Genomic DNA, 26,943 nt, shown 5'->3' with positions numbered 1-26,943 from the left:
ACAATGAAATCAACGGGCACATAATTCCTATTTGCAAGAATAAGAACATCATTTATTCTACCAAAAGGTTTCTTAATGGTGGAATCCGCTAAGTGCAAATTAAGAGAACATTCACCCATATTGGTAAAACCGAGCACATCACATAGAGACTTTGGTACTGTGGAAACGCTAGCACCCAAATCACGTAAATCATTACACTCATAATTTTTTATTTTAACTTTAATGGTAGGTTCCCACTCATCATATAATTTCCTAGGTATTGAAATCTCCAATTCTAGCTTTTCTTCTAAACTTTCATCATAGCTTCTACGATATGTTTAGTAAAAACTTTATTTTGCTCGTAAGCATTGGGTGAATTTAGCATGGATTGCAACAAGGAAATACACTCAACTAAAGAATAACTATCATAATTAAAGTCCTTGAAATCCAAATTAGTGGGCACATCGCTATTTAAAGCTTTGACCTCTCCAAACTCACTTTTATCAATTTTTCCATTAAGATCACCACCCTCCGAATTATGGAGATGCCTTCTAGCTAAAGTTGACTCATCTCCAGTCCCATTATCATAAAGTTTTAAATCACTAAACAAAGATTCAATAGGTGTTACGCCAATCATTTTAATATCTTCATTGTGGTAAAAACCGGGCGGAATCGCTTTTTGTAAGAATTCTTGCTTAGCCCTCAACCTAGCGGTTCTTTCTTTACTTTCATCCATGGAAACATAAAGAGCTTTAATGAATTGATTAATATCAAATTTAGGTGGCAAAATCTTAGATTTAAGGTTTTCCACGTCATGAACAATTCTATCCATGCTCCTAGACATATCATCAAGTTTACTCAATTTTTCCTCTATCATAGTATTGAAAACTTTTTGCGCATTAATAAATTCTTTGATATTGCTTTCAAGATCAGAGGGCATCATATTATTATTATTATTATTATTGCTATTATTATTATAGGAATTTCCATAATTATTAGAGCAATTTCCAGGAAACGACCTAGGATTAAAATTACCTCTATAAGCATTACTATTAAATTTGTTTCGTGAGACAAAATTCACATCTACAGGATCATTATTTTGCTCAATCAAAGTAGACAAAAGCACATCATTAGGATTAGCATGGGCACTCTTACTAGCAACCATTTTCATAAGCGCATCAACTTTATCACTCAAAGTGCTAATTTCTTCAACAAAATTTACCTTTTTACTAGTAGGAGTTCTTTTAGTATGCCATTGTGAATAATTTTTCATAATATTATCAAGAAATTTTGTAGCTTCTCCTAGCGTAATTTCCATAAGGGTACCACCCACGGCGGGATGCAAAAGATTTTTAGAGACAAAATTTAATTCTGCATAAAAGTTTTGTATGATCATCCATAAACTTAAGCCATGAGTTGGGCAATTTCTTATTATTAATTTCATCCTTTCCCAAGATTGGGCAATATGTTCATGTTCAAGTTGCTTAAAATTCATAATTTGATTTCTAAGAGAAATAATTTTCGAGGGAAGAAAATACTTGGTAATAAAAGCATCTTTACACTTATCCCAAGAATCAATACTATTACATGGTAAAGATGAAAACCAAGTTTTAGCGCGATCTCGTAATGAGAACGGAAATAATTTCAGTTTGATAATATCATTATCCACACCTTTTTTTTTTGCATGTCACACAATTCAACGAAAGTGTTAAGTTGGAATGTAGCATCTTCATTAGGACTACTAGAAAATTGTTCTTTCATAACGAGATTTAGCAAAGCGACATTAATATCACATGACTCCGCACTAGTGACAGAGGAGCAATTAGAGTACTAACGAAATCATTATCATTAGTATTGAAAAAATCACACAACTTAGTATTTTCTTATGACATCGTGACTAGGAAAACAAGATCATATAAACACCAGATTTCTTTTAACGTAAATTGTCTATTCACACTGTAATATTCTGACGGTGACATCTCAGCCTGTCAGCCACATATTCCAACAACTGCGATGACTCGTGTTCTACACAGAAAAAATCCATGTAGCAAGAGGCTAGAACTCACTCTGCAATCTTTGGCAAGCCACACAGAACTCACAGAAGCAATGAAAGGGAACCTCTGCCATGAGTTCGAGACAGGCCTCCCCGCGGCCGATGTATGGGAGATCTATGGAGGCCTCCGTATTGGCCAGTTGGTGCCTGAATTGCTTCCAGATATGCTCAAAAAGGTCGAGCTTGTTGATGGAGATGGCGGCGTCGGAACAGTTTTGCATCTCACCTACTCTCCTGGTTAGGACCTGAACACATACACTTCAGTTATGCCTTTTGTTTGGCTTTCACAATATACGCATCAGCTTCAGGTGATTTCATTTTGGTGATTGATGTTGCTAGGAATTCCTGGATTCGAATATCAAAAAGAGAAGTTCATCAAGATTGACAATGAAAACTATGTCAAAGAGGCACTAGTAGTAGAAGGAGGCGTTCTAGATCATGGATTTCAGAAATGTTTGGTACGGTTTGAGATTATAGGGCAAACAAATGAGACATCTGCAATAAGATCAACCATTGAATATGAAATTGATGACGACAAGACAGATAACGCATCCTTCGTCAGTACCAGTGGTGTAGCTCATATTGCTGAGGCCATCACAAACTATATCAAGGCACAGAAAAGCGCTGAGCAAGCTCGTGAAGAAACGTTGTAAGAACACAGCATTCTCCACAGTGTAAAATAAGTTCAGAGCAACTTCCTCTATAGCTTGTTATTTGCTGTATTGCTGTTTGTAGTTCTTGGATTTGTTATTCATTGTATATTTATTGGATGATTATATGATCTTGTTGCAATTTACAGTCATGTGTAGTCAACTATTGTCGATGATTTCGATGGTTCTCAACAGGATGCAGTTTTGGGGACACAATAATGGTGCATCAAATGAGGGTGATGCAAAAAAGGGACGATTTCATACTCTTGGGAAAATAGATAGCTGATAAAACAAAATCCCAGGCTATACCGTTTTGCCAGAAGCCCAGGTTGCCAAAGTTCCCATCTGAATGAATTTCACGATCAACCTTCAGCAGGAATTCTTGGGCCTAATCTAATTATGTACATCACATATTCACATCCAAATTCCAAAATATGATCTCAGATACAAGTTTGCATGAAGTATTGCATTTTTTTTCTAAACTGACTTAACTCTATGCATTTATTAAAAAAAAGTTATTTCAGTATAAAACACTTAAAATATATTTTTAGAGAAGGTAGCTCCTACCTTATATTCAGAAAAGCCACAGGGGGCGGGAATCCTTCCTTCAACGGCAGGTCCACAACCTAAGGTTGTCCCAGATCCTGGCTTTGATCAATGCAGTGGAAGTCTGTATTCTGTTGAAACTCTGTCATTTCTACTCCGCCAAAGTTTAACACTGCAAGCTGCAAACATGACTGGCCAGAGACCAGAGTGATGCTGCGAATGAGTATACTGGCCAAGTAACTGCTTGCTGCTTGCTAGGGATTCCTGGCCTGGAGAAATACAGGGAGAAATTCATCAAGGTTGACAATGAAAACTACATCAAGGAAGCAGAAACGAACGACTGAGACATTCTGAAACTCGGGTCGGATTCCTCTATTATGATCAGGTTCGAGATCATTGGGAAAGGACCCGGTCCTTCAGTAATAAGATCGGCTATTGAGTACGAGATAGATGAAGGGCGCCCCAAGCTTGAAGCTATGGTCAGTACCGCACCTTTGGCTGCTACTGCTGAAAATTTTGCAGGATACGTCAAGTAGCAGAAGATTGCTCAGAGCAATTAATTCTTGCAATAGCTCAGCACAACGTGTGTATACTTAAAGACAGATAAAAGTCTGGTTCCACGTAATTTTCCTTGCACAAATATTGTGTGAATTTGAGAGCCAGATCAGACTAATGATGAAACATAATAGGATAGTATGTTTGAGCATATGAACGCCGCCCATAGTGATACACAGATATTGTGCGGTCCATGTAACTTAACTTCCTTTCGTTAATGAAGCTGGGGTAACTCTTTTTGATGATAAAATTTACCTTAAATTTCATGATGTATCATCACATACTAGGAAACGAGTCTCATTCATAGGCATTTTGTTCTTAAGGCCAGTTAAGCCGAACGAGGAAAAAAATATAACTTAGATTGATGGTGACATGGCACCTTATGTTTGGTTACATTATATAAACAATTAAAGCAGCGCTGCTGCCTTTCCTCGAAAAAGATACTCATGCATTGGCATTTTGTTGTTATGACCAGTCAAGCCAAATACAGATAAGATGTAACTCAAATTGATGGCAACCTGGCAGGCCTGGCACCTTATTGTTAACTATATCAAGTAAACACCGCATTGTCTATTCAGACTTGTCATGTTCTGGGGGTGTCACCTCAATCTGTCAGCCACATATTCTAAGAATGCAATGACCTATAAATCTGTGTACCGAGAAGCTAGAACTCACCGTGCAATCTTTGGCATTCCACCCAGAGCTCATAGAAGCAATGAAAGGTAGCCTTTGCCATGACTTCGAGACAGGCCTCCCCGCGGCGGAGGTATGGGAGATGTATCGAGGTCTCCGTATTAGCCAGGTAGTTCCTCAATTGCTTCCCGATATCTTCAAAAAGGCCGAGCTTGTTGAAGGAGATGGCGGTGTCGGGACAGTTTTGCATCTCACCTTTTCTCATGGTTAGAACCTGAACACATACACTTCAGTTATGCCTTTTTTTGGCTTCGTAATATATGCATCAGCTTCAGTAATTTCAATTTCCGTGGTCCATGTTGCTAGGGGTTGCTCCATTAGAATATCAAAAGGAAAAGTTCATCAAGATTGACCATGAAAACTATGTCAAGGAGGCCATAATAGTAGAAGGAGGCCTTCTAGATCATGGATTTCTGAAATATTTGATGAGAATTGAGATTATAGGGCAAAGCGATAAAACATCTACAATAAGGTCAACCATCGAATATGAAGTTGATGACGAAAAGACAGGCAACACATCCTTTGTCAGCACCAGTGCACTAGCTTGCCTGGCTGAGGCAATCACAGAGTATATCAAGGCACAGAAAAGCGCCTGAGCAAGCTCGTGAAGAAACAGCATAAGAAGAAAGCAACCCCCACCCCCAAGTGTGAAACAAGTTCAGAGAAATTTTCTTTATATCTTGTTATTCACTGTATTACCTTTTATATTTCTTGGATAATTATACGATATTGTTGCCATTTGCCGTCATGCATAGCCAAGTATTGCATATGATTTCGATGGTTCTCAAAAGGATGCAATTTTGGGGATGCAATAATGATGCGTCAAATGAGTGCAGTGCTAAAAGGGTTGATTTTAAGTTTTTGGGGAAAAAAATGGCTAGATGATAAAACAAAAGCCCAGGCTACCCATTGCCAGAAGCTCAGAGTACCAAATTTTCCATCTGAATGGAACTTTGCGATCTACCTTCAGCAGAAAATATTGAGCCTAGGCCAATCATTTACATCACATATCCATATCCAGAATATATCTCATACACAAGCTTGCAGTGAGTATTACACTATTTGTTTGTTCTATAATGGCTTGATCCAATGTTCGTAGTATAAAACACTAAACAAAATTTTGGGGGAAGAAACCCGAACGCATCGCTTTTTGCGTCAAGAGCGATGGCTCCACCCTCCACGGCGGCACAATAGGCGACCTAATACGCACATGGAACAAACTCAGCAAGCGGCCTTCTTTTGTGAGAACCAAGGTTCAAGCCCTTGTTGACAGTCCTACTCGTGGAGGTCTTGCCACCGTGCTATTCTCGGTATAAAACACTTTAAAGTGTTCAATTATTTAAAGGATAAAACGCTTCAAAGAATTGAAATACTTAAGATGCTAAGCTAAATGTAGAGAAACAATAGTGATGGAAGAAATTAAAGGCAGTAAAATTCAGGAACTAGAAAGTGGCAAGAGAAGAAACAAAAAACTTTGGTTTGGTGCTCAGTCATCCTATCTCTTGTATATAAAAAAAACACCTCATGAGAGCTCCCCAATTGGTAAACAAGAAATCAGCAGTAGAAAACAAATACTCACAGCCAACACAGCATCCTTGGAAGGCATGATACCCATCGCCTCCAGCACAAACGCCTCCCTGAGTAGCAGTTTCACCAGCTTCAAGCCAGCCTTTGTATTACCAATGTATTCCATACAACAAACTATTCGGAACACTTATCCATCAAGACCTTGGCAACACTTAAATATTTAACGGTTTAACCTATTGCAACACAACAACAGTCTGCACAGCTCCACGCAGACCACACTATTTCTGCAACTCTGCATGCAGATGTTTTGTGGAAGTACGAGCCATTCCACAGAAGGCAACCAGTGCCTTCTCGTGGCCGCCTAGAAATTGCAAACTGAATTATTGCCTATGGATGTAATATGATCGATCAACTCAGGAGTTGGTGGATTTACCTTTCCAGGCCTCAAATTGTCCATCAACACTGTAGAAATGGCCAACACAGCAGTGAATGACAAAGTCCTCTGGTGTGTTGTAGTGCTTGCACAACTCAGCTCAGTTGCGGCCTTCTCACGGCCACAGGCATCTTGAGGATAAATTTTGGAGTACATGTTAGAGTTGTGTCGAATATTGTGTACAAGGTAGGTTACAGTTGGACTCTGAGTTGTATTGTGTTTAGATAGGATATGTAGTCGTGTCCAAGTAGGACACTTGTATCCTAGACCTCTCATACATAGCGAGGCTAGACACACGATGTAACCTATGCCAACATAATAGCACAGGCGCGCAAGGGGGAGCCGGCGGCGTGTGCCGGCGCCCGGGTGGCCGGTGTGCGGTATTGTGACGGTGTCACGGGGAGGAGCGCCCGTAGTCAAGCCCCGGGGATGTAGCCATATCGGTGAACCTCGTTAACAAATCTCGGTGTCGTGCTCGTTTGATTGCTTGGTCCTCGGATGATCGACGGTGGCCTCGGATTTATTCTAACAAGTGGTATCATGAGCTAGGTTGTTCGGAGGTTGCGTATCGTTGATTTAGAGGAGAGAGCACGTGAAAGCTGGCCCAATCCGGGGCGCGTACGGGTGGCCAGGCGTGCATAAGGTGGCAGCCCACGGGCTGGCGTGTGCGTGTGCGTGCGCTGAAGGCCACGCGGTGGCAGACGTGTGCACAGCATAGGCGGAGTCGCGTTGGAAGCCCCTGGTGTTGCACTGGATTGCCGTGTACCAACGTGTGTACTGTTGGCGGCTGTTTGGAGCTGAGTCACGGAAGAGCACACGGAAGGATGGAAAGCAGACACGAGATTTGTTTGGACCAAAAGAAAAATCTGCATTATATATGGTATTGACGTGGCATGGACAACAACACAATAAAGAAAGAGTGCTTTGGAGATTATGGGAGGCAAAGGCTTTGGTGCACCCATGAAGACTATCATGAAAGTAAAATTTTCTTTTGGAAGTGTTTCTAGTTGCACACGAGGTTTTACCATGACAATGGCAGATTGGTGATGTGCTTATATGGCTTGTGGAGTCTCGAGCATATCGTGCAGTCGAACAAGTTCGACTGGGTCGGACTGACAGTCTGACAGGATCGACGCAAGATGTCGGTTGGTACAGAAGACGGTGGTGGGATCAGCGGGGCGACGTAGGAGCGTGATGCTGATGGTGACCGACTTCTGGGCGTGGAAACACGTGGCGCAGGCCCGAGTGCTTGTGTGACTTCGATAAGACTATGGCGCGGGGTTGATTCAAGGTGGTGTAAGCTTGAAGTCGACGAGGCGCGAGGGTGGACTGATCATCTACCATGGAGTCATGTTGAAGGTGGAGCTGGATTGAGGGGCTACGGTGTAAGGATCCAGAGAATCGAAGCCTATTCAGCGGGGAAAAGCGAGTGGCACGTAATTCGGACTGGAGCCCAGTGGTCTGATGGAAGCGTGAAACTCGTCATCGGTCGGTGATGATCGGCGGTACTCTGCAGTGGGGGTTGAGTGGTGTGGGTTCACGACCCTTGAGACTCGACCGGGACAACAGAGGCTCGACGCGGTAATAGCGGCGAGGCGTGCGGTTAGCACGGGGCATGGAGACGGGCCAGGGCTCTGGTGGTCATACATGTGGTGAGACAACTGCGAATTTGACTCGGGATGACTACAAGTAATGGTGAAATTCTTTCAAGTTTCAGACAGGCGGTCAAGAAAGGAGCGGTGATGTTGAGTTCAGGTAACTCTTTTGTGTGACACCCAATATGTGAGTTGTTCATTTTCACGCAGGTCAGTGATCAGTGTGTGATGGCGTTCAACGAAGCTCTGGAAGTTGGGAGCATACACTAGAGTAAAGAGGGACTTAATTTTGCTCGAGTATTGACTGTGGTCAAGAAAAGAAGGGACTACAAGTTGCAGGTGGAGTCACATGGAGTCTTTGGAGTAGCAGTGGTTCTCATGGGATAACCTCAAGTCCAATGTACATGGAAGTTTGGCGCATGAACAAATTCAAGGTGGTGGAGAATATTCGCCAAGGTGGAGTTTGTTAGAGTTGTGTCGAATATTGTGTACAAGGTAGGTTACAGTTGGACTCTGAGTTGTATTGTGTTTAGATAGGATATGTAGTCGTGTCCAAGTAGGACACTTGTATCCTAGACCTCTCATATATAGTGAGGCTAGACACACGATGTAACCTATGCCAACATAATAACACAGGCGCGCAAGGGGGAGCCGGCGGCGTGTGCCAGCGCCAGGGTGGCTGGTGTGCGGTATTGTGACAGTGTCACGGGGAGGAGCGCCCGTAGTCAAACCCCGGGATGTAGCCATATCGGTGAACCTCATTAACAAATCTTGGTGTTGTGCTTGTTTGATTGCTTGGTCCTCGGATGATCGACGGTGGCCTCGGATTTATTCTAACAGTACATTCGAGGAATTAAAATTTGGATGTTCTTACCCTTTGGATTAATATAAAAATATGACATAGTACTTTTATGGACATACCTCGGCAGGCCAAGTATCAGCTTCCTTCAAGCTCAAATCGGATTCAAGCTGATTCAGGGTATCAGCTTCTTGTAATTATTTTACAGCTCTCCTGTAAAACTCTTCCTTCTTAATGCATAGGCAGCACACTGCTGTTTCCTTAAAAAATCCTGCAAGACAGAGAAGTAGATTAGAATCAGTATGGGCTGCATAAAATCATGTGGAGTTGAGGTTTGCACTTGAAAAGCGGCAGTGTGCTTTGCTAATTATAACATGGAAGGGAAAAGCAGAGTTAATTGTTGAAATATCAAGGAAGCACTGGGGTTTTCTTGAAGTGCAGTATGGTAATGTTAGCACAAACTCTACCTATCCAGATATATATATATGCTACTAATGATAATTCATCAAACCAAAGCCTCAAATAAGAGTTGAGAACTACCATGCATATGAACTGCAAGAGATGGTAGCGGTTACGCATAAAGAAATGCAAGCAGAGTTTCAGATCGTCTATCTCTGTTCTCTTCCCCCTTTGCAGATACTTTGACATAGTACATGAAGTGGACCGTCACAGCAGCATTCAAATTCAGCTGGCATTTGGGGCAATGCTAGAATCTTAAAGCACCAAAGTAGATTAATTTTGAAGATGTTAGCTTCCAAGTTGTAGAAAGCAGTTGGGGCAATGCAGAATCTTAAAGCACAAAATTGAAGCAGCAGATTTATAGGAAAGACCCGTGCCAAAATACACAGACCCGTGGCCCCCCACGCATCGTCGAAGCGGGAAGGACGGCACAGAGTCGCTGTTGATGTTCGCCTCGCGCCTCGGCCTCCCCGCAACGCCGCGACGGAGCTGGCCGTCCCCCGGCGGCTAGGGTTTTGGTCGGGGTGGAGCGAATTGGCCGAAGAATGCTGATGCGCAGCGTGACCATTGGGTGGGTTTGGGCCTCCAGTGTATTAGATTGAAGAAACCAACCGCCTGGTCCTGGCCCAAATGCCTCCCCCTCTCCGAGTCGCGCTGGCCGAAAGAAGGCTAACTAAATCCTATTGGGCGACCTCTGCGCCTGCTACAGTACTGTGATTCGAACCGGAGACGACCTGCTAAAATGCAAGCTGCGTTAACCACCCCGACATCCCCAATTGGACGTGCTAGTTCATCTTTTCACGTCTTTACTTCCTTCGTTTTTTTCTTCTGTTTTTGTGTTTTTTGTTTTTCGTTTTTTACTTTTTCTTTTTCTTTTTCTTCTTCCTGGGTTCGATGAACTTTTTCAAATTCGTGAAATTTTTCTTCAAATTCGATGAACTTTTTTGAAATTCAATGATTTTTTTCCAAATTTGATGAACTTTTTTAATTCAATGAACTTTTTTCAAATTTGATGAAATTTTTTGAAATTCAATGAGTTATTTTCAAATTCAATGATTTTTGTCCCAAATTCGATGAAGATTTTTTAGAATTGATGAACTTTTTCCTAAGAACAAGAAATACGTACTGTAGCCAGCTGGTTGTTTTTTCTCTAAGAAAATGTGTACATACCGTAGCAATTTAGCGATATAAAAAAAACAATCAAGTGGGAGCCAACTATCGAGCGAGCGGGTAGCGATCGAGCGAGCAGTAGGGGCCAGCGAGCGGAGGAGCCAGCTAGCGATCATTGCTGGGCCAGGCCCAGTCAAGCCACGCAGCGGGCGCTGCGTTCGCCAACTGGCGCTGAAGGCGCCAAGGAGGAGGTCTCCGGAAGAAGTTTCTCTCTGCCGTTGCCGCCGACGCTGTCACGTAGACCGCACCTTCTGTACAACTCTGCATGACATGGTTTTGCTTTGGCATGCAAAAATAGACAAAGGACCGTTAGTATTTCCTTTTAGATCACACAAGAGTTGTAGAGAAAGAGCGTGTCCCACCATAAACGCGATGCCTCAACACAGCAACATGGTTCATGCACAACAGACTCCTTAGGGCATCTCATTCGCAAAAAAAAGGACTCCTTAGGGCATCCCCAACGGGCGACTCGTAAATTTCCTCCTGCATCTGTCCGCGAACAATGAGATCAGTCCGCGGACGGATGCGGGAGGCCATCATCCAACGCTATCCCGTATATTTCCATCAGAAAATTCAAATTCAAATGCACTCCGATCCACACTGCGCGTCGGATCACACCAGCGCCAGATCATATGTACCATTACAACCAAAAGGAGGCAAAGTACGCTTAGTTTTTACATCTCCGGATCCAAAAATATCAGTTCGACCTTTGACCTTGGCTTCTAGGCTTAGCCTTTTAGCCTTTTGGAATATATAAGGTAGAACATGATCTACCTTCCATTTCAAAAAAAAAATCAGTTCGGCAGTCCGTGCATTTCTGCCCTGCCGGGCCGGCAATTCCAGCCATCTGCTCCCCAATCAAGGTGGTGTCGTCGCCGCCATGTTGGCAGCCTTCGTCTCCGCGTAATTTATAAAAATATCCAAGTTTTCTTAGGAAAAACGTATTCATGTGTTGGCATAAAAGGAAAAAAATGAAAAAAAAATAGCGACATGCTATACGATGTTTCGGATGAGTCAAAGATGTATCTAGTCATTGCATAATGTCGTACTGTCCCGTTATACATTGGAGTCAACTAGGGACGTGGCATCAATGGAGTCATTACTTATGTTCACGGAATCATCCTCTCGAGTTGGAAAAAGGTTTCTGTGATCAACCAACTAAAATGCTTCATCGAAAATTCAAAGAAGCATCGAATTGTTTCTGAAAGTTAGCATACCATAACAAACATCTAGATACCCTTGTTTTCCTAACAAAAGAACCTAGACACCCTTTGTTTTGAAACTATGCAAGGCAAGGCTGTAAGAAGAGATGTCTTGGACTCATTTCAAATGTGTCATTCGTGAAAATAGATCACCGCCCAAGTTATCATTTCCCCCGAACCGGTCATCATTTTTTAATTATGCACTTTTCTAAAGCAGAGATAACAACATAAATCATCATAACTTAATTTTCCTTCAGAAGTTGCTTACCTTGTGGTCGTTGAAGAGGACTAAGATGTGCATGAGCTCTTCATGCACACAGCATCACCGACCATCTTCAGCACGCTGCTAGTTATTTCGAGCCGTTTGATAAAGATGAACAATTAACATGAACTCACCCGCAAAAAAAAAACAATTAACATGAACTGCTTGAGAAATGTCGTAGTCAGTTAAGCAGTGTGCCAAAATTTACTAGCAAAGCACAAGAACCAATCAAAATCATACTCATATACTCCCTCCGTCCCATAATATACCCATAATATAAAGGAGTATTAAACAATCAAACTAAAAATCACAAAAACATCTGCTATGATTAGTCAAACGGCTTGTGGTCAAACCACTGCAGCATCCCGGAAAGGAAAACTACAACAAATTTGTCAGCTACGTCATAGCAGACTCGGATGTGTCCGCTTACTGTTGACCCACAATTGCGTCGAACAGTCAACTATGTCCGGTCACTGTTGCCCGTTAAAAACGAAAGAGAAACAAAAAAAAGGTCGAAATGCGCCTTCCACATTTTTCTTCGAGCGAAATACGCCTTCCACATAACCCTGCGAAAAGATGTATTTAGTCATTGCATAATGTCGTACTGTCCCATTATACATTGGAGTCAACTAGGGACATGACATCAATGGAGTCATTACTTATCTTTTTTAGGCAAAGTCATTACTTATGTTCCTCTCGAGTTGGAAAAAACTTTTTTGGGATCAACCAACTATAATGCTTCATCGAAAATTCAAAGAATCACCGAGTTGTTTCTGCAAGTTAGCATACCATAACAAACATATAGATACCCTTGTTTACCTAAAAAAAATCTAGACACCCTTTTGTTTTGAAACTTTGCAATGCAAAACTGTAGAGTTTTTTTTATTTAAGACCGTCACTAGTAGAAAACAGGGCTTTGGTCACAGGGCAGTTTTCACATTAGTCCCGGTTCAGTCACGAACCGGGACTAATGTGAGCATTTATCCCGGTTCGTGCGGCTAAGGCATTAGTCCCGGTTCACCTGGGCCCTTTAGTCCTGGTTGGTGCCACGAACCGGTTCTAAAGGGTGCGATGCCCATTAGTTCCGGTTGGTGGCACCAACCGGGACTAAAGGTTAGACCTTTAGTCCCGGTTGGTGCCACCAACCGGTACTAATGGGCTTTGAGGCATTAGTACCGGTTCATGGCACGAACCGGTACTAAAGGTCCCATTTTCAAACTCTGCCCCCCCCGGGACCGCCTTTTCAGTTTTAGAAAAAACAAAAGAAAATGATGGAAGTGTCAAAAAAATAAAATAAAATAAGTTTCCCATGTGATATGTGGTCTAGTTGTTGGGAAAATTAACAAATATGAATTTCGACTTTATTTGCAAAATCTCTCTGGAATTTCTTAAAATGGGCATAACTTTTGCATACGAACTCGGATGAAAAAGTTTTTTATATGAAAAATCATCTACTTGAAAAGTTACATCCGAATTTAACCGGGGAACCCCGTTAAACATTTTCAAAATCCTCAAAAACCTAACAGAAAAAAGATACGGGGCTTTTAAGATCTGGAGAGGCAAAAAAATTCAAAAAATTTCAAATTGTGGTCAAACTGTGGTCAAACAATGGTCAAACTAATTATTCTAGAATATTAGTGTTACTAAATAATTATTTCAGTTGTTTTGAATTTTGGTCAAATCTGGTCAAACTGTGGTCAAACAATGGTCAAACTAATTATTCCAGAAATATTAGTGTTACTAAATAATTATTGTTTTTTAAACAATAGTTTCAAACTCAAACAGTGAAATGTGTCACTTCATGCTCAAGTTAAATTCCTGAGGGTTAATAGGATTGACATCTTACTATTGTCAGGAAAACAACATGTGCAGACTTGGAAACGAGGGAGAATAGAACCCGGAAGTTAAGCGTGCTCAGGCTGGAGTAGTGAGAGGATGGGTGACCGTCCGGGAAGTTAGATGATTTGGAATGATGAGGGGTGATTAGAGATTAGAGGATAAATTGAGCAGTGATGAGGGGTGGTGATTAGAGATTAGAGGTTAAAATAATTCAGAAGTTTGAAAATCAAAAAAAAAAATTTGCAAAAAAAAATTCAAAAAAAAATCATAAAATTTCCTTTAGTCCCGGTTGGTGTGGAGCTCCAGTCTGCGTCCACGTGGACGGCCTTTAGTCCCGGTTCGTGTAAGAACCGGGACTAAAGGGGGGAGGCATTAGTAACGACCCTTTAGTCCCGGTTCAAAAACCGGGACTAAAGGCCCTTAGCAACTGGGACAAAAACCCCCTTTTCTACTAGTGCGTTGAAGTTATCACTTCCCCCGAAGGTCCGAACCGGTCCTCGTTTTTTAACCATGCACTTTTCTAAAGCAGAGATAACAACATAAATCATCATAACTTAATTTCCCTTTCAAAAGTTGCTTACGGTGTGGTCGTTGAAGAAGACTAAGATGTGCATGACATCACCGACTATCTTCAGCACGCTAGTTATTTCAAGCCGTTCGATAAAAATGAACAATTTACATGAACTACTTGAGAAATGTCGTAGTTAGTTAAGTAGTGTGCCAAAATTTACTACTCCCTTTGTTCACTTTTATAAGAAGTTATATACATTTTAGACAACGTCCAAAAAAACTCAATTTCAGTTGTTACTTATAAAAGTGAACGAAGGGAGTACTAGCAAAGCACAAGAACCAATCAAAATCACACCCCTATATTAACAATCAAACTGAAATCACAAAACATCTTCTTTGAATAGTCAACGGTTTGTGGTCAAACTACCGCAGCATACCGGAAAGAAAAACTGCAGCAAACTTGTCAGCTACGGACCCACATTTGCGTCCGCTTACCGTTGACCCACGTTTGCGTCGAACAGTCAACTATGTACGGTCACTGCTGGCAAACGAAGAGAGAGAGAGAAAAGTGAAAGTACGCCTTCCACATTTTTTACAAGCGAAATACGCCTTCCATAAACCTGCGTTCTCCAGCGGTCCAGCCCAGCTCCAGAACTGGTCCAGCTGCGCGTCGAGCCGGAGAGAGTTCTAATCGCGTGCCCCGAGATTCGTGCCGGCCCGCGGCCGGCGCCCCCACACCGCCTCACTCCCGCCGTCAAATTCCGGGCCGCGCCGCCGCAAAACGCAGTCTAGCTCTTCTACCCCCGGCCCTGCGCAACCTAGCCCGCCGCCGCCAACGCGCTCGGCGGCGATGCCTCCTCGGAAGTCGTGGAAGCCCAAGGGCAGCAGCCGCGGCCCGGCGCAGAGGCCCCACGGGAAGTCCGCCGCCGCCCCAGACCCTAACCCCGCCCACGAGTACCCCTACGACGCCTCGGCGGCCGCCGCCGCAGAGGCCCTGGAGCGCCTCGACGTCTCCGCGGCCGCCGAGGATCCTCCGGTGGAGACGCCGCCGCCGCCGCCTCCCCCGCCCGAGGTCCCCGCGCCGGCACCGCCGTCTCAGCCGCCGGTGGAGGCTTCGTCGTCTGGGTCTGGGAGCGCCGCCGCGGGTGGGGGCCGGGAGGAAGGGGCCTTGAGGAGGCTGCGGGAGCTGGTGGGGATTGGTCGGGAGGAGGTGGAGTTGACTGAGGAGGAGGTGCGCGCCAACGATCAGAGGCAGGAGGACGAGGTGACGGCTTAATCTCTCCCTCTCTGATTCGTAAATTGTCTTTGCTGTTCAGTATATGGCGAAGCACAATTGAGCAGCTTCATTGCCTCATAGAAATGAATAAATGCAATGAGTAGCTTCTATCATAGACATGACACCCTAGTGAACTTCATGATTCTTCTTTCCTGCTGCTTTACCTGCTGATTCTTGAAGTCCAACAGAGGGCTGGAATTGTTTGCCATCCTGATCTCTATGTGGAGTGGCTGCCAAAGGATCATGTAGTGCACACACACTGAGAGCCCTGCAGTTTAACAGTCATGCCTGCATTTGTGGTCAATCTCGTTGGTAAATTTCTATGATTGGGTGGGTTCGCGCCATTCATCGGAAATGAACCGGTGAAATTAAAACCGTGTCGTGCACATTCAATTGCCTAGGTGTATTAATTGTCCAATCGTACCATTGAGAGGCAGTCCTCAGATGCCGTTAACTCTTATTTTGTCGTTATCTTAGTTTCTAATTGGACGTGCGGTTATCGCTTCTTTAAGTCTGATCGAATCTAAATCCAATGCTCAGATATGTGCCCTTGAAGCAATTTTTGGCGACACTGTAGTCATGCTGAATAGAAAGGAAGGCCAGCGGACTTTCCAGGTACACCCCTCACGACCAATTTTCAGGCCATATTCTTCTTACCTATAAGGGCAAGTGTTTCACCTGTCGTTGTAATTACAGGTTCACGTGCATATTGAGATCCCAGATGGCACAGATGTGTCGGCAAGGCTCAGTTTTGGTGCTGGAACACTAAATTATAAGGGAGCACATGATAAAGATGCCTCTGATGATCTTATTTACAAGTTTAGAGTTGAGCATTTACCTCCTATCCTCCTGACATGTCTCCTGCCTTCGTCATACCCGAGCCATCAGCCTCCCTTTTTCACTCTATCCACCGAATGGCTGGACAAAGTGATGCTTTCGTCATTATGTCACATGCTGGATATGATTTGGGAAGAGCAACTGGGCATAGAAGTAGTATATCAGTGGGTGCAATGGCTCCAAAGCTCTTCCCTTTCTTACTTAGGGTTTGATAATGAGATAGTTTTAAGCAAGGGTGATCTAACGTGTGTTGAAGATGGTGGGGATAACCGTGCTTGTCCAGATGATGCTCCACCTGATTTGACAATTCCAAGGATTATTAGATACAACGATGATAAGCGTCATGAAGCCTTTTTGCATGGTATCCATGACTGCATGATTTGTTTCAGCGAGCTTCCTGGTAACTCTTTCTTCCATTTTCAAGTAACTGTTTGCACTAGTGCTGTAGGAGTCTTGTGATGTGTTATACTTGCCACAATTGTTTTATATTGCCGCCTTGGAACTTCTCTTGGTTAGTTATTACTACTCAGTACAGTTTGGTTCCCAAACTATCCATTTTTCTGACAAGAAAATGACTAGATACGGTAACCGTAACATAATTATGTAGATGCCATGTTAGAGGTTCTCATTTGAGATAGCAATTTGTCCTTGTTCTGTGTGAAATTGTCTTGTTTGTAAAATTGTAAATTTTAGAATCACGATACTGAGGTCTTCGTGATGCATCATCTCCAGCTTGGATGTTCTCCATTTACATTTTTGTTTGTCCATGTTATTTGAATTAAGGGCGCCCATATTTCTGAGTCTAATCTGTTACCTCATCAGGTGTCGATTTCATCAAACTTCCATGCCACCATTTCTTTTGCCAGAAATGCATGCAAACATATTGCAAAATGCATGTCAAGGAAGGAACTGTAGTGAAGTTGCTGTGTCCTGATACAAAATGTGAAGGTGTTGTTCCTCCCAATATATTGAAAAGGCTGCTGGGGGAAGACGAGTTTGAACGTTGGGAAGGATTGCTTCTTCAGAGAACTCTTGACGCCATGGCTGATGTAGTTTATTGTCCGAGATGTCAAACTGCTTGCTTGGAAGATGTAGGTGATGAAGCTGTGTGTTCAAGTTGTTTATTCAGCTTCTGCACACTTTGTAGAGAGCGCCGTCATGTTGGGGTGGAATGTTTATCTCCAGAAGAAAAACTTATTATTTTGGAGGTAGGTGGACTGTATCTCACATGCATACATTTAGCAAATACTCCCTTCGTTCCATTATATAAGGTGTATTTACTTTTTTACTAACATTCCATATTGTAAGGTGTAGTTCTATTTTCCCATGGGATTTCCGTTTCTTCCCCTACCACTGCCTTCCAACTATTACATGGAGTAGTTACTCCAATTCTGCTTCCTTTTTTTTTGCGAGGGCCAATTCTGCTTCCTTTTGGTAGTTAATTACATGGAGTATCTTTCCGATTTATTTTTTCCATGTTGCGTGCCATATGCCATCGGGAATTATTGGAGATATGAATGCCATGCATGGATCATGGCATGTATTACTGAATTAGTTTTTTTTATTACCGAATTAGTTAGGGGTACTATTGTCTCAAATTCACCTTTTAACCTATGACTTGTTTAACGTGCACAAAATAATTCACATTACATTTAGGAACGGAATATGGCTCAGTAGGCCAAGGTTGGCAAATCATGTCCCACGGTCCCTGAGCATGAACTAATAGAAAATGTTTACTAACACTAGCAGCAATTTCTCAATAGATACTGACATGTACTCCCTCCGTTCCCTAATATAAGACCTTTTAGCTTTTCCTAGATTCGTATGTATCTAGACACATTTTAGTATGCATGTTCACTCATTTTAGTATGTATATAGTCAATATTTTGAAATAGCTAAAAGGTCTTATATTAGGGAACAGAGGGAGTAATTTACTAGAAGCGTCTAGAATCAGTGCCTCTTGGATCCTGGCATACAACGAGGTGTTGATTCGAGCAATACATGATGAAGTAGATGTTTTACCCTAAGCTGAGGCTTTAATCCTGTCTCTTCTGTTCTTAAATCATTGGTTTCCATTCTAGGACAGTGTATAAGACCTGAATATAGATTAGTATAACCAGTTCAACAAATGACGAGATACAAGTTCATGCCAAGAAATTACTGATTTACTACATTCTGGCCAATGGTGAGACCTGGTAGGATGGAGATTAGTGACTATGGTAAGGCATGTATGGTGGCTATCAGAAGCTCATAGGCCTTGGGTGCAGTTAAGAGGATCTGGGGATATCGTATCCACTAGTGACTCACATGGAAAGTTTCTAAAGTGATTGCTTTCCAATATGGATCTAAATATCAGTCCTGAATCTAAGAGGTTACATGGTGTTCTACTTGTAGGCTTGATAGATAAGTATGATTGTCTGAGTTGCCAACATATTTTATTGTGATAAGACTGAATGCCTTTTGACCATCTTTTTAAACAGTTATTACCACACTTCATGGCTAGGTGTCTGCAAGTATGATGTACATGTGTTTTTATTTATCCATCCACTGGATGATTATGTTGAAGAGAATTTACATTTTGACCAACTTCAGTAACAATGAGACTGTATTCTTCCCGGAGAAAGTCACATATGTTTATTGGCATGCTAACTTTTATTTCACACAGAGACGTCAAAAGTCTGGGCAAGTTAAGGGAGATATCCAGAAGGTTATGGATGAAGTACGCAGCATCAAGGAAATTTTGAAGGATGCAAAACAGTGTCCACGATGCAAGATGGCTATATCTAAGATAGAAGGATGCAATAAGATGACCTGTTGGAACTGTGGGCGGTTCTTCTGCTACCAGTGTAATGCTGCAATCAGTGGATACGATCATTTCAAGTATGTTCTCTTTCAGTAATGTCTAATTTTGTTCATTGGCATAGCTGTGACTTGACAAATAATCATGTTGCCTCCAGGGGTGATTGTGTGGTATTTGATCAGGAGGAAATTGATAGATGGGAAATGCAAATGAATCAAAGGCAACAACGCCAAGTAGTTGCGCAAGCGCAGGCTGAAATCTTCGAAGGAGAATATGGTTACCCATGTCCCACTTGCCGCAACCCAATTCCAAAGGTACTGTCAAAATCCTTTATTTGTAAAGGTATCTCAGGAGCAGCATCTCTAGTAATCATGAGAATGATGCAATTGCCTGCATTTTGCGTCAAGAAACCAAAATGTGCTATTTCACGTACAACTGCTTGTGGTTACTTTGTTTCTTCAGAAAAATGTTGCCATTCAGGATTTTTACTACCGTGGTGGTGCTTTCACCTCTAGTCATGATTACTTAGTTTAACTGTTTGTTCCGATTCAGTTGCAAATAACTTCTGAGTCATGACTAGCAATTAAATCAGCGTGATATTTAGGTCAGTTTGCCTTTTTTTCTTGCTTCAGCCAACAGATTTCTTGGCTATAACCATTCCCCACATACTCCTAGTGAATTCACAGATATTCTTTTACGGGTGTGAATTCATAGATCTCAACGACTTCAGATTGTACTTCCATTTTTCTTTCTGCATTGCACGAATACTTTGCCCTTCCTCATGATTCTGTATTTGCTTTGGTAACTTGGTGCAGATCGGAAACAACAACCATCTCTACTGCTGGGCATGCCAACGACACTTCTGTGCATTGTGCCGGAAGGTCGTCCTCAAGACGTCGCAGCATTTTGGCCCCAGGGGATGCAAGCAACATACCGCAGACGACTGACGCAGGCTCTCCCATATCTCCAGCCTCGGTGCAAGTGCAGTTTCCGAAGCTTCCCTGTATGTGCATACACACCCGTCCCAAGGTGCATTTGCCTTGGCGGCGTTACCAGCATTTGGCGGCGAACTTGGTTCCAACTCTCCTACATCCGTGTGCTCGCTCAGTTATTTATAGTGTTTATGAACATAAATCTGCGTCTTTAGCCCATTCGTTTCCGTGTCTGTTGTTGAGAAGAATCTGCATATTCAGGATGCCAGCTGTCCCCTTGTATCATGAACGGAACCGTTGCAGTGAAACCTTGCAAAAATCTTTGATATTTACTGGTACTGGTGGTTGTGTCGTGATTAGTTCCATGTCTATGCAAATAAATTTACAGTGTGTTAATGGATATTTCTCCATATTTCGGCAGTTTGACGTGTGTACGAGTATGATGCCCTCTTTTTTGACCTGTGGCGTCAGTGTATGATGAATCCTACCCCCTCCGTCCCACAGTATAAGACCTGTTTGCAAAGCTATGTTAGCTTGCAAAAAATGTGTCATATTATGCGACAGAGGGAGTATATAATCATCTCACTACTTTTAGTACTACTTAGACACCACGGGATATGCTATGAATCCAGGATCAGAGGCAGACCGAGGGAAAAGCTGGAGAGGGACCATATTCATGAACCAACAGGGCAAACATCCATATAAACTAAAATATCGGCACACCTAAGTTGCACTGCCCTTCAGTGCAGGTATCCCTATTGGGCTTGGTATTGGATTCTGCTAACTTCGTACTTCTTAGCTTAGGTGCAATGTTTGCCCTGCGTAGATGGAGAAGAGACATCCAAAAGCAACTAAGAACGAAGTATTTTGCAGGGAATCATGGCCTCCTTTTATATAGAAAAACTAATATCATCGAGTGAAGATGCAAGTGAAAGGACAAAGATTTTCTCATTGGAAGAGCTGGAGCATGCAACAAACAACTTTGATCACACACAGATCCTTGGCCGTCGAGGGCATGGCATGGTGTACAAAATGCATCTTATCTGATCATCATGTGGTCGCTATAAAGAAATCTAAGGTCATTGAGCAAGGTGAGATTGACCAATTCGTCAATGAGGTCGCCATCCTTTCACAGATCAAGCACAAAAACATCACAAAACTTTTTATGGCAGCTGCCTTGAACTGAGACAGGATGTGAGCTCCGGCGCTAAATCCTTTTTTCTTGTCCATGTCAACCGGGAAGCAAATGAAGCTGCACATAGATTCACCAAGCAGTCTAGTGAGGATCTAGAAAATGTTCATGGGTAAACCGTACCCCCTCTTTTCTTCTAGGATGTATTCAAATCCATTGTAATCCTCCTGAATAAGTAATAAATTCTGTGATTCGTAAAAAAGAGACTATTTTCGGAAGCATTTCAGAGTGTTGATTCTGTTATTTTTGCCCAGACCTCCACGAATATAATTTGATCACTACAATTTGCACATTGGCAGAAAACTAAGCAATGTTTGTTGTCAAAATAATAATAATCATATTTGTTTTTTTAAAAAATATTTGTTCATATTAGGAGTACTAATTCTATAAATGTTGTGCTAGCCAACAACTATACTCTTTTTAATACTATTGCTTGAGCAAGGTCTTGAATTCATGAAAACTGAGTTTCATGTAGCATCCAGTTCACAGGAAAGCTTTGCCTTCATTTTAGTTCATCGAAAAGCTTGAACTGATGAAAAGACATTATAGTTCAGGGGCGCAATGCCATTCACAGATAAACATAAAGTTGTCTTTGTTTGATTGCACCATAGAAAAAAAAACTAAGATTTTTTTCAAAAGGTTCAGACGTAATGAAGAATTCCTACAAAGATACGTCCCGAAATCAAACAGCCAAGCCTAGAAGAAATTTCCTGAAGAATACAGTCCTCTGAAATTTCCGTAAAATCATTTGAATGACAGAAGCAAATTCGTTTTAAAGCAAGGTAAAGAGTGCCAGGGTGCTAGTATTACTTAAATCACTTTACATACACACATCACACCAAAACGCTTGGCTTCTCTGGCCTGCTGCGTGGTTTTGCCTACTGACAGAACACTGACCACGGCGATGAACATACTGCCTCTCACTGCCTGTCTTGCTCCTTTCTCTCTTGGCGAGTTCGTCCTTTGCAATTGCCAGCTCTCCGACGCATGTATATAACACACGCTCCCACCCTTGTCAATATCCAGGTCTGTAAATCAAGCAAACACATAGAAAGCACTGATCATGAGAGGTCAGTTCAGTGATGCACTCAGGAATGGATACTTTGCATTGTCTCAGGGATCTTCCTTGCTGGAGTATGCATGCAGTGCTTGCCAACTCCCTTAGGGGCGGAACTGTGACATAGAAATGAATATTGTTATTTTTGGCGCCATATTTTGTACTTTCAGCATCGATGCCAACCGGAACATTAGATTTCAGAACCAAGGGCGCACACTACATACATCGACCATGAAATTTGTATAATTTCATAGTTGCATTCCATGTGGTACATGCCTCAAATAATGAAGGGAGTTGGCCAATTAACTCTTTGCCTACAAGCACCGCAGATGTTAACGAACCTGCAAAAATCATACTATATCTCTTTACGTATTCTGCAACAACTATATATCGATGGCATGCATGATGCAAAGATTGATGTAAGCTGTAAACATTGAAATATATGGTAATAACCCAGGAGATGATCACTGAAGCAGTTAACGTAACCAGCCAGAAGTCATGAACCTAACAAAAAAATTCACAAATAGAGGTGGAAGACCCTCAGACTCCATATATTTCTAAGGATACAACTCGAGATTTTTGTGCTCTCCTATGTACAGTGTAAAGACTGGAGATGAACAAAACTGGATGAGACAAGTACAACATGAATTTACCAGTGTGCTGAACAGCAACATACGAAGCTTAAAGAACCCATCATTGCATACAATCCAGGTCACTTCCATCCTCAATGCCTATCGCTGCCATTTCCTTCCTCAACCTCTCAACCATCTCGTGGTCCTCATCCTTCTCATAAGCGCGGACAAAAGCATGGTATACCTCAGCACCGGCTTTGAATCCCTTCCCGGCCATCTCTGCCTGGAGTCTCATCGCCACCTCCATTTCCCCTTTCTCACAAAATCCCCTTATCAGCACCTCATAGCTTCCCCGACTCGGTGTGAACTCTTCCCTCTTCATCTCTGCCCTCAAAATATCTAATGCCTCCTCAACTCTCCTCTTCTGACACAATCTATCAACCATCTCCTCGACAACCTCCGCTGCCATACCAAATCCCCTCCTTCTGAGGTCTACGCGAACAAGCATCGCAGCATCAACATCCCCTGACCTACAATGCCCTCTAACCAACCACTCAAATGTTGTAACACTTGGCTCAATCCCAGAAATCTCCATGTCCTTATACATCTCCTCTGCCATCCCCATCTCTCCGGCAGCACAATACCCACCAATCATCGTGTTGTATGAGGTGACATCTGGCTGGATCCCTCCCTGAACCATCTCATCCCACAACCCTCGCGCCTTCTCCATCTCCCTGTCATCACAGCACGCGGCCATCCGAATGTTGTAAGTGCCCACATTGTGCTTGCAGGAGTACCTGTCCATTTCGTCGAGCACAATGTCGAAATCCTCGGGCTTGCCATGGCGGTAGAAAGCGAGGAGGAGGGAGTTGAAGGTCTGCGCCGTCGGCTGGAGCACGCGGTTGGTTCTTGGACCCGGACGCGTGTAGATTTGGCGGTACATCTCGAGGGCGGACTCGGCGCAGGGAAGGGAGCGGAAGAGCAGCGCCACGGTGGAGGGGAGGGGGCAGGCGCCGGAGGCGAGGTAGCGGCGGGCGATGGAGGCCGCCGCGAGGGGTTCGCGGCGGGAGCGGAGGTAGGCGAGGAGGAGGAGGTCGAAGACGAAGGGGGCCGACGCGAAGCGGCGGTAGGTGGCGGCGAGGGCGTTGAAGATCTGGGAGGGGGAGTAGTGGCAGGTGGCGGAGGAGAGGACGGATATGGCCGCGCGGCGGAGGCGGGAGGCGGCCGCGACGTGCGCGGCGGAGGCGGAGAGGATGAGCGGGGGCGGGGAGCGGGCGAGGAGGAGGCGGCGGAGGGCGAACTGGTGGAAGCTGAGCGCTACGTGGGGCCGGTGGCGGAGGAGGAGGAGGACGGCGGAGACGGCGGACGCCGGGAGGGGGTCGGGGAGCGGCAGGGAGGCGAGCTGGGACCACTTGGACTTGGCGCGGTGGGAGGTGAGCGCGGAAGCGGCGGCGGCCGCGTACGGGTGGGCGGCGTCGATGAAGTACGCGGAGGAAGGGTCGGTGGTGGCATCTCCGCCGGCGCGGCCGTCGGCGTGCATAGAGGTGTGGGGAGTGGCTTCAGAGTCAGAAGTGCTATCGGCTTACTTTTTCTTGTTCTTGTGGACTGGGTTAAAAATAGAAGAAGTTATGCGGGATTTTGTTGGTAGCCAGACCGGCCGATGCTATTCTGTGTTGGGTGTCTTTTTTCGCGAATACGCAAAGCTTGCGTGTCATTCATTGATAGATAGAAAAGAAATTACATAAACATACACGAGAAAAAGAGAGAAACACCACACAAGGTGTGGGAAAGACACAAAAAAGGATACAACACAGCACAGACTCTCCTAGCTTGAACTCCAGCCTGCGGCAAAGAGACAGCATAGACTCTGTGTTGGGTGTCTTATAATGATTTTTCTCCGGTTTTCTGCTAATTATTTGAATATTTCTCTTTTTTTTGCGGGTGAATTATCTGAATATTTCTCATCTGCTTTATTAATTGATGGAGTCTCCAAATTCCTGTTAAAGATGTTAGGAATTATTTAGCTTTATGTTTAGACTAATTAGACATATCCTTAGAATATTCTATGTACTCCCTCCGTTTCGAATTACTTGTCGCATGTATGGATGTATCTAGATGTATTTTAGTTCTAGATATATCCATTTCAGCGACGAGTAATTTGGAACGGAGGGAGCAGTAGTTTATATACTGCGTTGTCCAGACGCTATCCCAGCGAACCGTCGCTGCGTCATTCCGAATCGAGGCAACCACTGTAACCGACATGTACTCACGACTGTTCAGGACATATAAATACCTGCAGTCACTATCGATGAAATCAATTTATTCACTTCAATCTCTCTTGTTTCTCTTCACATTATCAACACTGCTGGAACCAGAGAATAGGCTACAGGAGAGAAGGAAAGGTGAGAAGAGATGGATTCTCTGCCGGACCTTGCTTTCGCTCGTTTTGTGACCAGGGAGCATCATGGCTTCCGTTTTCCTCGCCGGACTTTTGGTCTGGAGGTTGTTCGTCATCGGAACTTTGGACGCCGCCATCAACATCGCTTGGACAAGAACAGCGGCCTCCAACGTCACAATACACCATATCGTGCTCCTCTTCGTCGTTGCGGTCCTGGTGGTGGCCTCCGTCGCCGCCATGCCCATCGTCAGGCCACTGTGGTCACCGCTGGATGCAGCGCAACCATTCCCCTAGAGGGCCAGGAACAAGTACCAAGGCGGTTGAGCCTAGGGAAGAGGTTCTGATCATGCCCCTGGAGGATGTTGCCGCACCAAACATTGTCGACGAACAGGTTGCTGTTGTGCCGGAAGTTGCTGCAGAGGTTGGCATTGATGAGGCATCTGCTTCCAACATCACCGCGGATGCCGTTGAACTGCTGCCTCCTCCATCGGTGTACGTGCCCATGGAGTGGATGCTTGCCGGACCAAGCGTCGGATGGCTCGTCGATGACCCAGATTGCTACTTCTCATACAAGGAACTTGCAGCACCGCCTCCGCTGATGCACTCTTGCCCAGGCTACGGGTACGAGCCAGGCCTCCCGTCCCCGACGCCATCTAACGAGGACCTAGAGCACTTCAACCCGCTGGGCTACTATCCACTGTCGGAGTTCTCCTCGCCGCCTGCTGTGCAGTCCCCCTGGACGCACTCAAGCACAGGCTCGTCATCAACCTCTTGCCAAAGGTGAAGACGAAGGAGATCAAGGCTGCCGCGCCGACACCTGGTCCTTGCATTGCGCACCCCCTGAAAATGCTCCAGAAATACCTCAAATGGTAAAGTATGCGGCATTGCACTACATAAGGCACCACCTCCATTCCTGATTTAAAAATTGAATATTTAATAGAGGAGGATCCATTAGCTTTATGGGACTCCCTCAAGAAGAGATATGACCAATAAAGAGCCGTAATGTTGCCGGAAGCCCAAAGAGAATTGTCTCTCATAAGGTTTCAGGACTTCAAGTCTTTCAAACTCTTACTAAGAGAAAGGAAAATGTTATGACCATATATAAGTGGAAATAACAAAGCAATTATTGGTTCACGAAGAGCCACATTCATACTTCCTATGGGTACTACTATAATAATTCAGAATGGACTCTTGTATCCTGAATCTACGTGTACCCTTATAAGTTTCAAAGATATCCGATCTAACAATTTCCATCTAAAAATAGTAGAGGTGGATAACAAAGAATATTTGCTTTTAACAAGAAGCAATGGATATGAGGAACATACTCTTGAAAAGTTCCCTTCATTTTCATCCAGATTATACTTTATATACATAAAACCCGTACCTTATGTTGTGTACAAAATATTTTTTCAAAATCTTGATAAGTTCAAGACTTTGCATGATCGCCTTGGTCATCCTGGAATACGTATGATGAGAAAAATTACAAGTAATTCTGTTGGTCATAATTTACCAAATTAAAGATTTTCCAAATCATCATATTTTTGTATGCACCGCCTGTGCTACCAGGAAATTAATCATTAAGCCATATTACCTTAAAATAAAAAATA

At 43.5% G+C, this 26,943-nt stretch overlaps 4 protein-coding genes and 1 long non-coding RNA gene across 12 annotated transcripts; 3 read left to right on the top strand and 2 right to left on the bottom strand.

The window, feature by feature from the left end:
• The first annotated feature begins 1,875 nt into the window (after nt 1-1,875).
• LOC123054493 (norbelladine synthase) lies at nt 1,876-2,845 on the top strand. The gene is made up of 2 exons (XM_044478273.1): nt 1,876-2,269; nt 2,372-2,845. Exons 1-2 carry the CDS (start codon nt 1,993-1,995, stop codon nt 2,683-2,685), a joined length of 591 nt encoding a protein of 196 aa, XP_044334208.1. The 5' UTR covers nt 1,876-1,992; the 3' UTR covers nt 2,686-2,845.
• LOC123054495 (uncharacterized) lies at nt 1,896-9,853 on the bottom strand. Of its 5 annotated transcripts, none has more exons than XR_006426194.1 (7): nt 9,371-9,853; nt 8,953-9,101; nt 6,437-6,567; nt 6,056-6,364; nt 4,459-4,690; nt 3,250-3,497; nt 1,896-2,377 (listed from the first exon to the last, which is right to left on the bottom strand). It is a non-coding gene; the product is annotated as an uncharacterized lncRNA (long non-coding RNA). The 5 variants fall into 5 exon arrangements; XR_006426198.1 differs by having other exon boundaries at nt 1,896-2,277; XR_006426196.1 differs by having other exon boundaries at nt 9,661-9,853.
• LOC123054494 (norbelladine synthase) lies at nt 4,473-5,107 on the top strand. Its single transcript, XM_044478274.1, has 2 exons — nt 4,473-4,682; nt 4,783-5,107. Exons 1-2 carry the CDS (start codon nt 4,499-4,501, stop codon nt 5,070-5,072), a joined length of 474 nt encoding a protein of 157 aa, XP_044334209.1. The 5' UTR covers nt 4,473-4,498; the 3' UTR covers nt 5,073-5,107.
• Nucleotides 9,854-14,946: 5,093 nt separating the features above from the next.
• LOC123054492 (E3 ubiquitin-protein ligase RNF14) lies at nt 14,947-20,476 on the top strand. The gene is made up of 7 exons (XM_044478272.1): nt 14,947-15,536; nt 16,089-16,163; nt 16,245-16,785; nt 17,208-17,593; nt 19,051-19,265; nt 19,343-19,499; nt 20,001-20,476. Exons 1-7 carry the CDS (start codon nt 15,123-15,125, stop codon nt 20,130-20,132), a joined length of 1,920 nt encoding a protein of 639 aa, XP_044334207.1. The 5' UTR covers nt 14,947-15,122; the 3' UTR covers nt 20,133-20,476.
• Nucleotides 20,477-22,042: 1,566 nt separating this feature from the next.
• Nucleotides 22,043-24,553, bottom strand: LOC123054491 (pentatricopeptide repeat-containing protein At2g15980). 4 transcript variants are annotated; one of them, XR_006426193.1, is made up of 3 exons: nt 23,020-24,553; nt 22,591-22,707; nt 22,043-22,482 (listed from the first exon to the last, which is right to left on the bottom strand). XR_006426193.1 is itself a non-coding variant. In XM_044478269.1 (2 exons), the coding sequence occupies exon 1, from the start codon at nt 24,476-24,478 to the stop codon at nt 23,060-23,062; it is 1,419 nt and encodes a 472-aa protein (XP_044334204.1). In that variant the 5' UTR covers nt 24,479-24,553; the 3' UTR covers nt 22,043-22,707; nt 23,020-23,059. The 4 variants fall into 4 exon arrangements, 3 of the variants coding, with proteins under 3 accessions (XP_044334204.1, XP_044334206.1, XP_044334205.1); XM_044478269.1 differs by having other exon boundaries at nt 22,043-22,707; XM_044478271.1 differs by lacking the exon at nt 22,591-22,707.
• Between the last annotated feature and the right edge of the window lie 2,390 nt (nt 24,554-26,943).

This window comes from Triticum aestivum, chromosome 2D, assembly GCF_018294505.1.
Source record: "Triticum aestivum cultivar Chinese Spring chromosome 2D, IWGSC CS RefSeq v2.1, whole genome shotgun sequence".
Taxonomy (NCBI): domain Eukaryota; kingdom Viridiplantae; phylum Streptophyta; class Magnoliopsida; order Poales; family Poaceae; genus Triticum; species Triticum aestivum.
This window is presented reverse-complemented; position numbering and strand designations above follow the sequence as displayed.

What these genes read in the sequence shown, in the direction of transcription:
- LOC123054493 (XM_044478273.1), top strand. Translation starts at nt 1,993, where the DNA reads ATGACTCGTGTTCTACACAGAAAAAATCCATGTAGCAAGAGGCTAGAA. An exon ending in GCATCTCACCTACTCTCCTG is followed by an intron (nt 2,270 to 2,371) that starts GTTAGGACCTGA and finishes TGATGTTGCTAG; the next exon opens with GAATTCCTGGATTCGAATAT.
- LOC123054494 (XM_044478274.1), top strand. Translation starts at nt 4,499, where the DNA reads ATGAAAGGTAGCCTTTGCCATGACTTCGAGACAGGCCTCCCCGCGGCG. An exon ending in GCATCTCACCTTTTCTCATG is followed by an intron (nt 4,683 to 4,782) that starts GTTAGAACCTGA and finishes CCATGTTGCTAG; the next exon opens with GGGTTGCTCCATTAGAATAT.
- LOC123054492 (XM_044478272.1), top strand. Translation starts at nt 15,123, where the DNA reads ATGCCTCCTCGGAAGTCGTGGAAGCCCAAGGGCAGCAGCCGCGGCCCG. An exon ending in TTGTTTCAGCGAGCTTCCTG is followed by an intron (nt 16,786 to 17,207) that starts GTAACTCTTTCT and finishes TTACCTCATCAG; the next exon opens with GTGTCGATTTCATCAAACTT. An exon ending in AGTGGATACGATCATTTCAA is followed by an intron (nt 19,266 to 19,342) that starts GTATGTTCTCTT and finishes TGTTGCCTCCAG; the next exon opens with GGGTGATTGTGTGGTATTTG.
- LOC123054491 (XM_044478269.1), bottom strand. Translation starts at nt 24,478, where the DNA reads ATGCACGCCGACGGCCGCGCCGGCGGAGATGCCACCACCGACCCTTCC.